The 11,133-nt window shown below is 36.5% G+C and overlaps 1 protein-coding gene across 1 annotated transcript; it reads left to right on the top strand.

Annotated features, from left to right (window-relative positions):
- The first annotated feature begins 3,346 nt into the window (after nucleotides 1–3,346).
- Nucleotides 3,347–4,694, top strand: LOC141832276 (putative WRKY transcription factor 14). Its single transcript, XM_074719770.1, has 3 exons — nucleotides 3,347–3,822; nucleotides 3,961–4,107; nucleotides 4,201–4,694. Exons 1-3 carry the CDS (start codon nucleotides 3,347–3,349, stop codon nucleotides 4,661–4,663), a joined length of 1,086 nt encoding a protein of 361 aa, XP_074575871.1. The 3' UTR covers nucleotides 4,664–4,694.
- The last annotated feature ends 6,439 nt before the right edge of the window (nucleotides 4,695–11,133 follow it).

Here is an 11,133-nt window from a genome sequence, read left to right as displayed (position 1 = left end):
AAGTCGTAAAATAATTCTCAAGTTCTTATGTAAAACTTGAGGATTCTTATGGACGTTTCGTTTGTTCTTTTAATAAAAATTTAATTTTGTAAGTTTTAAATTACTACTACTAATATTTTATTATTTTAAAAAATATTAATTTATATTCCATATTTTATACTATATTCTTTATAAATATCATATAAATAATTTCTATTATTATTATGATAATTAAGGAGAAGAATCATCTTTAAATGGAATTAAAGCGTCATAATACAAAACTAACATTTCTTGTAAAATTTCTAATTTATATCTAGAGTCTAAAGCAAATATAACTAAATAAATTTCAAGAATATGAAAAAAATATTTTTTCCATTTCATTTTTATTGCTAATACACAAGAAGATAAAAATTTATTGTTACTATTTTTATTTAAAACTAATACTATATTATAAAAATTTATTAAAACTAAATAAGAAATATAATAATTAATAAAAATCAGAAAGTTGTTCGGTTGCATTATTAAATACTTTTAAATTTTTAAAAATACTACTATAAATATTCCATTAGTGTTAAAATAAATATATATTAGCATTATTAATAGTTGTGCAAAAAATAAATATAATAATTCTCTATATTGAAATGAATCTTCTAACAATTGATATGTTGAATTCTAACATGTTGGTACATCACGTGAAAATTTTTTAGGTCTTATTCCATCACTGTTATAAAATTTACCTCATTGTTTCATTATAGATGGATATGACCATAAATAGGAAATAATAGTTCTAATTGATTTAATATAAATTTTTAAAAATTTTTAATCCATCTTGAAACACATAAATTTAAAACATACATACGCAATGAATATGAACAAATAAATCACCAATAATAGATTAACATATAAATTTTAGTTCATTAATACTAGCGATATTAGAACTAGCATTATCAAATGATATTGAAAATATTTTATGAATTAATCTATATTCTTCTAAAATTAAACATAATAATGTGAGATGTTATAAGCAATATGCATTTCATAAAAAATTTTATAAACTAATAATCTTTTTTGGATATTCCATGAGTACTTATCGATCCAATGGACAAGTTACACACATATACGAACACGTTCACCCTCAGGTCAAGGTAGTCTACAAGGAACTACTACAAACAAAGCATGAGACTATTTTTTATATATATAGAATTTAAGTGGTTAGACTTTGCTTGACTAATCTTAGACGTAAATAATTTTCCTCCTGATTCGTTTATTAGATAAATCCGAAGCATAATTTATGCCCACTCAAAAATTAACTTCCAAAATATTCATTCCATTTAGAATTTGAACTCTGATCCTCTTATTATTTCTCAGTGTAGAAAAATTAAGATTAAAGTTGTACAAATCGAGAAATATAACAATTATAAAAGATCGAAAGCTATTTCGAGAAATGACTAAAATTAAAGATTTTCATTTGTGAATTTTGATATATAAGTGGGGAAGTATAATCCATGTCGGTAAAATTATCTAAGTACTAATCATAGGCGCAATTTGAGATGGCTCAAAGTATATACCCATCTAGTTAATACTTAATTAGTCCATTGCCTAAAACCATTATAATAAAGATAGACTGAACTCTCCAAGTCACTTGGAAATTCTCCATATTGTGCAGACATATTCACATTGAGGCAGGCCTATAATTAAAAGAGATCTAGTCAAGTCCACTTAAAAAAATGAACCTCTCAACTTGATCTCCTCTAATTAATTAACTACTCCAATTGTGAATAGCTAAGAAACTTCCATATCTATTATTAATTATACTTTCAATCGATCATGGCAATGCTACCACATGCTAGTTATGCATTCATGTGGCCGTGACATTGCTGGGAAACTAAGCACACACTACTCTCTCTTTAATTTCAAGCACTTTGAGGTCATTAATTATTATGATTCCAGCTCCAAAAAAAGTTCCAATTTTAATTTGAGGTTGCTTCCCATCCTTTATGAGTTCTATCCATGCATGAACGTGGGTGATAGATATAATTATACTTTAACTAATTACAATCATATATAGCTTGCAATTACATGGTCAAGTGGACTTCTAGAACAGATCCCAGGAGTCATTAAAGCACTCTAAACAAAGTTATAGTTTGTCCTACTCTTGGTTAATTGTTTAGTGTACTACCTTAATTATTAGGGTTCTAGCTAGCTAGTGTCAGTATAGTAGGCACCATCCTGTCAACTGAGATTCTTTAGAGAGCATCCAGGGGATCGAGAGACACTATTATTAGCCAATTAAGTGAATCTCTGATTAATTACTGAGTGTTGCCTCACAATTAATGACGTTTAAAATATTGTCGTCACCTCATTGCATGCTTAATTAACGTTCCTTCGATCGACTATCGACCACGTTACACTTGCTATTTGTTTATTTCTAGTGCAGAAGAGCATGCACCTTTAGCCCTGATTTAATTAAGCTTGCTTGAGGCAATATAATTATATATATAATCACGCATTAAACATTACTTAGTCAACTGCATTGCCTAACTGCATTCAAAGCTAGATTAATTTAATTGGCTTTCTCAAGTAAAACTTAATTTTATTTTCAAATTTCCCTTGACCAAGTCGATGTATTTAATCTAATTTTCAGAAAAAAAAGGCTAGAGAAGGAAAGGAAAACTAGAAATTAATTAGTATATAACATTAAGGCCAAACTCGATGCAATTATATACATTATCTGTAAGTCCTTGGACAATTATAGTTACGGCAGAACAAAGAAGACATTGACGAGGCAATCAATATTTTAAATTGACTAAGGATGTTTGAAACCCTAGAAAACAATTGAGGAACTTTCTGATCAAGAGTGTAAATTTCCTCCTCCACTTCATTCAACAGGAAGTCACAGTTGATGAGCGAGTTGCATTAGTTTTATCATAAACAAAGTTTACTTGCATCGCCATGTTCTTAATATTTTTTTCTTGTTCTGTATCAAAAATGGAAAAAAAAAATGACTGGGGAATCATGCACTTCAGTTCCTTCAAACAGTTGTCAGAGTTTTTTTTTTTTTTTTTTTTAAAGAAAAAAAGATCCAAAGACAATTTTTCCTCTCTTGCAGTTTCCTTATTATCGATTATTTTTTCCACTAGTTAATAGTTTTTTTGTTTGATGGAACCGATCAAAATTTTGCTGGACCAATAGTTTTTTCATTGATTTAATTGAGTTAACCAATTAATGAAGCAATCGATCGAGGAAGAGTAGTCTCTCCATTTCTCTCTTGTTGCTCATCGTCATCCTTCCTCTTCCTCTTCCTCTTCCTCTTCCTCCCTCGGTTGAGCTAGCTTGCAATTGACCGAGGAGAGAGAAAAACTGAGAGATGTGTGACTACTTCTCGCAGAGGATGGACGACGAAGACCACGGCGATCTTACCGACATCGTTCGCACCGGCGGCCACTTGTCAAACGTCGGCCTCGAGCCTTTCCTCGACGACGACGCCAGCTGGCAAGTCGATCAGCTCCTCCCCAACTGCGACCCCTTCGCTGACCTCCAAGGCTCGCTGCTGAACCCCTACGTCGCCGGCGGCGGCGGCGCTAACGGCGTCGACCACGGAGGATTCGGAGATCGGTTCCAGCTTCTACCTCCGCCGCCGCCACCGCCGCCGCCGAAGGCTGTGGCTGCTGCTGCTGCTGCTACTGCTACTACTAGCAGCATCTTATCGAAGGTGCACCAGATCTCGCTGTCGCCTCTCTTGCCACGGCTGATTAGCGCCGGCTGTCCGATGGTCGGTGCCGCGGATCGCGGTGGCGAGGTGAAGATCTCGCCTCATAGGGCTACTCCAGGCAACAAACGGAGGTACTGAAAAATTCTCTCAACAATTTTTCTTCTTTTTCTTCTTCTTCAAAATAAATAAATAAATCAAGAACTTGATAATTAATTAACCTGTTCCTTCTCTCTACCAGATCATGACAATATTTGGATTTATATTTGCAGAAAAGGTCAGGCGAAGAGGGTGGTGTACGTTCCTGCACCGGCGGCGGCGGCTGCCGGCGATAGGCCGAGCGGAGAGGTCGTTCCCTCTGATCTGTGGGCGTGGAGGAAGTATGGCCAAAAACCGATTAAGGGCTCCCCTTATCCACGGTAATTATGAAGTATAATCGATAATTGATCTGATTAATTGCCATTAATTTCCATTATTCCATGCAAATTAACTACGACATGGACGCGAAGCAGGGGCTACTACAGATGCAGCAGCTCCAAGGGCTGCTCCGCCCGGAAGCAGGTGGAGCGCAGCCGCACTGACCCCAACATGCTGGTCGTCACCTACACCTCCGAGCACAACCACCCCTGGCCCACCCAGCGCAACGCCCTCGCCGGCTCCGTCCGCTCCCACCATTCCAAGTCCACCAAGCCGCCGTCCACTGACTCCACAGCCGCCGCCGCCGCCGCCACTGCTACCGATCCAATTAGCCCCGACGCAGAACCACCACCAGACTCCACCTCTCCCAGCTTGGTCAAAGAAGAAACCACCCCCGTGCCGGCCCATTTTGACAGAAGTGGTGTTCGCTACAAGCCGATGATCCCTGAGGCGGACCAGCCCGACGACTTCTTCTCCGACCTGGCCGAGCTGGAGTCCGAACCGATGAGTCTCATCTTCTCCAAAACTACCGATCCCTTGTTCAGCATGTTTGATTGAGCTGAGACCTCTTGAAGACAGCTAAATTCAATCAGGAGAGGTTTATAACAAGACCCCGGAGCAGCAGCTGAATTAATTCCTTGTTGCATTCAATTCGAGCAGTAGTACAAACTAATCGAGTCTTGTTCAAGGTCTAGCTATAAACCTTCTTAATTTGAATCCACAAAGTTGTTAATTTCAGTTTTGTCTAAATGAAGGAAGCTCTTCGAGGGCTTCAAGTTTGGAGTGTAGTGCTTGAGGATGGGACAGAAAGCTGGTGAGTGAGTAACAGAAAAGCTTGAAACAGTTGCAAAAGTAGCTTGTCCAGGCCATCTCTTTAAGGTGCATGGTGGTGGGGGAAACAGTTCCTGCTCCTTGTGAGGATTTCAAAAGGAGGATGAACATCTGCCAAAAGAATCGATACTTTTCGAATTCTGATGAGAAGGGAAATTCGACTACTTCAACAAGGCTACACTTAGTTTGGGCAAGCTCTACTAATCACCAATTCACTTTAAGTTGAAATTCAACCTTTTTTACATGCTCATGTGGTTATTTTTTAATTTAAGGACAGTCCGGTATACGAAATTCTCGTCAATACGAATCCTGAAGAACAGTCGAATCACATTAGATCTATTATACGCAGCTTACCCTACTCGAATCCGTAACCACAAAGTTACACGGCAACAACTTTACCATTATGCTAAGATTCCTCCTCAAATAGAATTATTCTAATTAAATATGATAATTATAAAATACGTTTGTGCACACGGCATCTACACCCCTAAAGATCATGTATAATGCAACACCCACTCATGAGCCTTTGTATATATGGCGAAACTATATAGGTGGCTCCACCCGTTATATATTCTAATTTCTAGAGTACTCTTATGCACATCCCTTCATATTATATGTATATGTACAACTTTCATTTGTCCAATTTTTCATTTGTTACACTAAATATTCTCATGAACTCTTATCCTTCTTTCTCTCGATCTCAATAATAGTAGAATTAAAACCTTTTAGAAACCTTCGAATGTCTTCGAGTTTAAATATATATGTTCCGATCAAATACCATGGATGATCAAGCTACCGATCAATGAATAAGCTGACGTGCACTCTCTCTGGAGATTACTATTGAAGAGGACAAAAATACTTCAAAAAAATTAGAATGGCACATGTGGCCTAGTTGTGGTAGAGTTTAGTGCCCGAGATCGAGTTGAGGTTGAGGTTGAGGTTAGCTGAAGCTGAGTTAAGGTCGGCATCTACAGCCAAGTTAGAGATGAGGTCGATGTTTAAGATCAATGATTGTAATCGAGCTAGAGGTGGAGTCAGCTTCCAAAGCTGAGTCGGAGATGCGGTTGATGTCTAAGCTTGACAACTGTGGCCGAGCCATAGGTGGAGTCGGCTTCCGAGACTTAGTTGGAGATGAAGTCGGAGCCTGTGGCCAAATTGTGATAGAAGTTGGCACTCGAGACCGAGCTAGTAACGAGGTCGGCGCCTCTGGCCAAGTTATGATATATAGCCAATTTGTCTTGAGCCAACTCAACTCCTTTGGATGCGTGCACCAAACTGATTCGACTAGACTTGGATTTTTATTAGGTCTAGTGCACTACACTTTGAGATGTGTCTAACCTACCTTAATTTTGATTGACAACTCAATACGATTTTGACCACGAGTCACATATAGGGACGACAGACTTTCACCGTGTCAACGTATATTGATATTTCATTCGTTAATCAACGTTCGAACGATAGAATAACTAGGAAACATGGAATTCACTTTATTAATATCATTGTCGATCATTGTGGTGTAGAAAGACATCCGACTCTAATGATTTCTTTCGGTTCCATATTTTAATTAGTCACTTCTAGAGATCAAACAAAGGTCATATGCTCATTGATTGGCCTTGATTGGTTGATGGGAAATATGAGCCATGATGAAGAACTCTATGAGTGCAACATTGTGCACATGGCAACAACTGTAGCCATTTTGCTTCATGCTGAGAAATGAAGGGTCTTCTTTGGCAAAGAACAAGATCCTTTGACATTTGGTGGATTACAAGCCATAGTAGTCAACCAGAAACACACAAAAGAGGCACATCTCTACAAGACAATAATGGTGCCAACAGTATCTTTAGAAGAGTCAACAAAAAGATTAAACAAATAATGTGTCAAAGAATAACTTTTTTATCAAGAGAAAGAAATCCCACTTGGCTGTTGATGGGATGGTTTGGTGTTATATATATGTTGGCTTCAATTAATTAAAACTCCATTTTCTATGTCATCCAAAAAATACTGTGCATCATGCTCTTTGAATGATTAAATTGTGTTGTATAAGATGATGCTTCAAGGTCTCTGGAAGAGAATTAAATCACGGTGGCAAATGACCTTGTAGGTGGGAGGGAGGAACTAATTTCCTAAGAAAATGAATCTCAAGAAATTCAAACTTTACTCTTGGATTGCAATTCTACCATCTGAGAACCAACTCAGTTAATATCTGTGGGAGTTGATATATATGGTTGAAAGCTACTGGATAAATAATGAAGCATAAAATATTAATGACTGAGTTGTTGAGAGAATTAAAATATTTTTCTGAAGTACAATATATAATAGCTAATAAAATTAAGGAGCATGCAAGGTGGGACCTTAATTTGAAAGAAAGAAGCCCTGCAAGAAGGAAGTCCTTGTTTTGAACCTGGCTCTTATTATACTTTTCGGATAGCAGAATGGCTTCCAGTTCATGCAAGAAGCCAAACATGAGCAAGAGGAGGAAGAGTTAATTATTCAAGTGGTAGTGATATATACAATAATTAATCAAGCAACATGTACTCTTAGTCTTTCTCTCTCGAGTACAATATAATTCTCGCTAGCAAATACTATTTAGTGGTCAAGTAGAAATCGGCTCACTAAGTGCAGAGACAAAGGAATAGATTATGATAAAAGTAGACTTGTAGATCGATGATGGATGGTGTTGCAACTGTTCACCGCAACGGAAGAGCGAACAAGTTCTGATTTGTTCTGCAATTAGTCTCACACGACCCCAGAGGACATAGGTTCTTCGACTCCATTAACTCAGGTCATCCAATTCATTCAGCTCAGTCCACATGACCCTAGAGCACTTAGACTCCTTGATTCCATCAGTTCAGTTCGTCTGACTCCAAGATACATCAACCTTGACCACTCTACCCAAACAGTTTGATCTCCAAGGTCACTTCACACATGCTTCATTTCCTTATCCGCAGTTGGGGTATACAGCATATGTTGGTCCATTGACAACTATTATGAATATCTCCAAACACAACACCATGGTCGAATAGAGAGGTGTCAATTACACGGTTGTCAGATCTAGTCCTCTAGATGCCCCTCTACAAACACGTGATGCTTAGTGATTGGAGAGGCCTTCAATGACTATCAGATCTAGTGTCCTCACTAGCTCGACGTGGAGATGCTCTTTGTGCTACTATATAAACTCTAGAGGAGATATGTGCAGGGGTATTGCCACACACGCACTCACCCTCATCTTCTTCTTCCATATACTCTGTTGCTTTCATCTTCTCTAAGCCTCTGTACTAACTTGAGCGTCGAAGTGGCCACGTCGAATCCCCTTGGCGCTCATTCTAACCCTCAACTAAGCATTGCAAGTGCCCCAGGAGCTCTCTTCGCCTTCATCATCCCCTACCTCGTATCTTCTGTAGTTGCTTCTTGCTGATTCACCTGCGTCTCAGACAGGAACATACATCAACATGACCATCTCTAATCTCTCATAATGACTATTATGTCAAGAGCATATTCAATAATTTTAATTATTATAATTATTTACAATCATATTTTTATTACTAAATAAAAAATATAATTAGTCGACCAATAAATAAATGTAAAAGATGTAAAATAATTTTAATTATTTTTTATTTAGAATTCATTCATTTTAATAAATCGCTTCATTAATCATGCTCCATAAATCGAATGAACCATAGTCATTAGGATACATGCTAAAGTAGCAGACACTGATCATTAAAACTTCAATAGACAACTAAAATATCAATGAGTAAAATCGAGATTATCTTATAATCTCAAAGGTCTTACATAGTAGAAAATAGATATTTATTCTCCTACTACCTTTATTATCGCTATAATACATGTGGTATGAATCACATGTTATAGCCTCCGGGGTATAGCTGAGTTGGTTACGACGGAGCACACTTGCAGAAGAGGGCAAGGGTTCGAATCTCGACGAAGCCGAGCAATATCCTCCTCCGTCGTGACCAACTACAGTTTCTCGATTTATCTCTTCACAGATGGTTGTGGGGTTGCTAGGGTGACAGATTCCACCTTTTGTAGAAGAGAATCACATGTTATAATATTATTCTCTTTACTAATAAAGAGCGCATGTTTTTCATAAATTTAACATCGTTCATATTTTGATCTAGACATACCCAATTCATAATCTTGAATTCAACTCATGAATTTTAATCTGGCTTCCAGCAGATTTAGTAAATGATATAATACATTTACCTTAATTTTTATTAATTTATAAATAATCTCATCTTAATATTAGTGTCAAGGCGACCCCATTTTATAGGTATGTCTCCATTCACAACTTTATTAGTTGTCCCATAAGCAACAATATTATCTCTATTTACACTTAACAAATAGAGATGATTATCCATGTGAGCAGATTAATAACCCGTCAATATGCTCACTTAGATTTATCCAAATATAACAAATAGATCATGATATTTCACAATCAAACATCTTATAATATCCAATTATCTTTATAATACATTACATTCTACAAAGTTTCAAAGATTTCACATGTCCTTAAAATGATTCTTTAGTCAATGACTTAATAAAAGGATCATCAAACAAAGTACGTGTAGGGATATACTTAAGAATATATTACCTTTTTACCAATTATACCTCTTATAAAATTATACTTAAAAGATATGTGTTTATCCTTACTGTGATATTTAAGATCTTTAGAAAAAGCTATGACACCTTGATTGCTATAGTAAATTGTAATAGGACTCCTACTATCCTCAACAATATTTAGATCTTTTAGGAACCTTCTTAATCAAACGACTTCTTGCACAACTGCTAAACAAGCCATATACTCAGCTTCTATTGTTGACAATGTTACACAAGCTTATTTCTTGTTGTTTCACGAGATGACTCCACCATTCAGAAAAGAAAGCATAGCTAGATGTGAATTTTCTATTGTTAAGATCTCCAACCCAATCTGCATCCGTGTAGCCTTTCAAGCTTATATCAGATCCTTGAAAATAGAGAAAGAATAATTTGTTGTCCCTTTAAGATATCTGAATATCGTCTTCACTACTTTCCAAAGTCTCGATCATGGGTTTGATTGGAAACAACTAATTAAGCTAGTATAGCTGATATCAGAACGTGTGCATAACATAGTGTACATGAAACTACCAATGACATTGGCATATGATCTTTTTTTATCTATATTTCCTCAGGAATCTTGGAATATATACTTTTGCTCAAAACAATATCTTTCACTACATGTGTCTGTTTAATATTGCAATTTGACATATTGAATTGTTATAGCATCTTAATAATCTAAGACTCTTAATATAAATTTAAAAAGTCTGTTTGATTGATCTCTTATAATCTTTACTCCTAAGATGTACTCAATTTCTCTTATATCTTTTATGTTAAATTGTGATAAAAGTTATACTTTAATTTCTATCACAAACTCTGTGTCACTTTCAGTTATTAACATATCATCAACATGTACTGATAAGATGATAAATATTTCCTTTTGTCTTTTTAAATAGACACAATGAACTTCATTGATCATTTTAAAATCATAAGATAAAATAATTTTATTAAATTTTATGTTCCATTATCTTGATGTTTACTTTAGATTGTAAATAAACTTTTTAAGTCTACACATTTTGTCCTCTTGGTCTTCAGTAATGTAACCTTCTAGTTGTGTCATATAGATTTCCTCATCAACCATACCATTTAAAAAAGTTGTCTTTACATTCATCTTATGTAATTCTTGTTGGGTTGCAAGGGTGCAAACATAGTCCCACATCTAAAGTACATGGAAAAGATCATGAGGTTAAAAGGATGGAAAGTATCTCCATTGGTATGAGGCCTTTTGGGGAGAGCCCAAGAACAAAAACCATGAGGGCTTAGGCCCAAAGTGGACAATATCATGCCATTGTGGAGATATTTTGATTCCATCGGTACTAACAAGTGGTATCAGAGCGAGATCGCTCTTCACCGGACTAATCGCCGGATGAGCCATGATCCAGATCTAACCATGTGGTTTGAACCTTAAACAAAGGAAGTGGGTGCTCCCGTATCTGAATCAAGAGGACCAGACACCAGGTGAGAAGTCCTAGTAGGTCGGGTGGATCGAGGGGCAAAAAGTCCTAGTTGCCGCTAGGTGGAAAGTCCTAGTAGGTCTGATGGGCCGAGGGGTAAAAAGTCCTGGTGGGTCGAGGATTGGACCGAGACAT

The sequence above is a fragment of the Curcuma longa genome, chromosome 7 (assembly GCF_044706935.1).
Source record: "Curcuma longa cultivar G26 ecotype Majalengka, Jawa Barat chromosome 7, ITB_CL_G26_1.1, whole genome shotgun sequence".
Taxonomy (NCBI): Eukaryota; Viridiplantae; Streptophyta; class Magnoliopsida; order Zingiberales; family Zingiberaceae; genus Curcuma; species Curcuma longa.
Note: the sequence above shows the minus strand (reverse complement) of the source record. Positions and strands in the feature narration are given on the sequence as shown.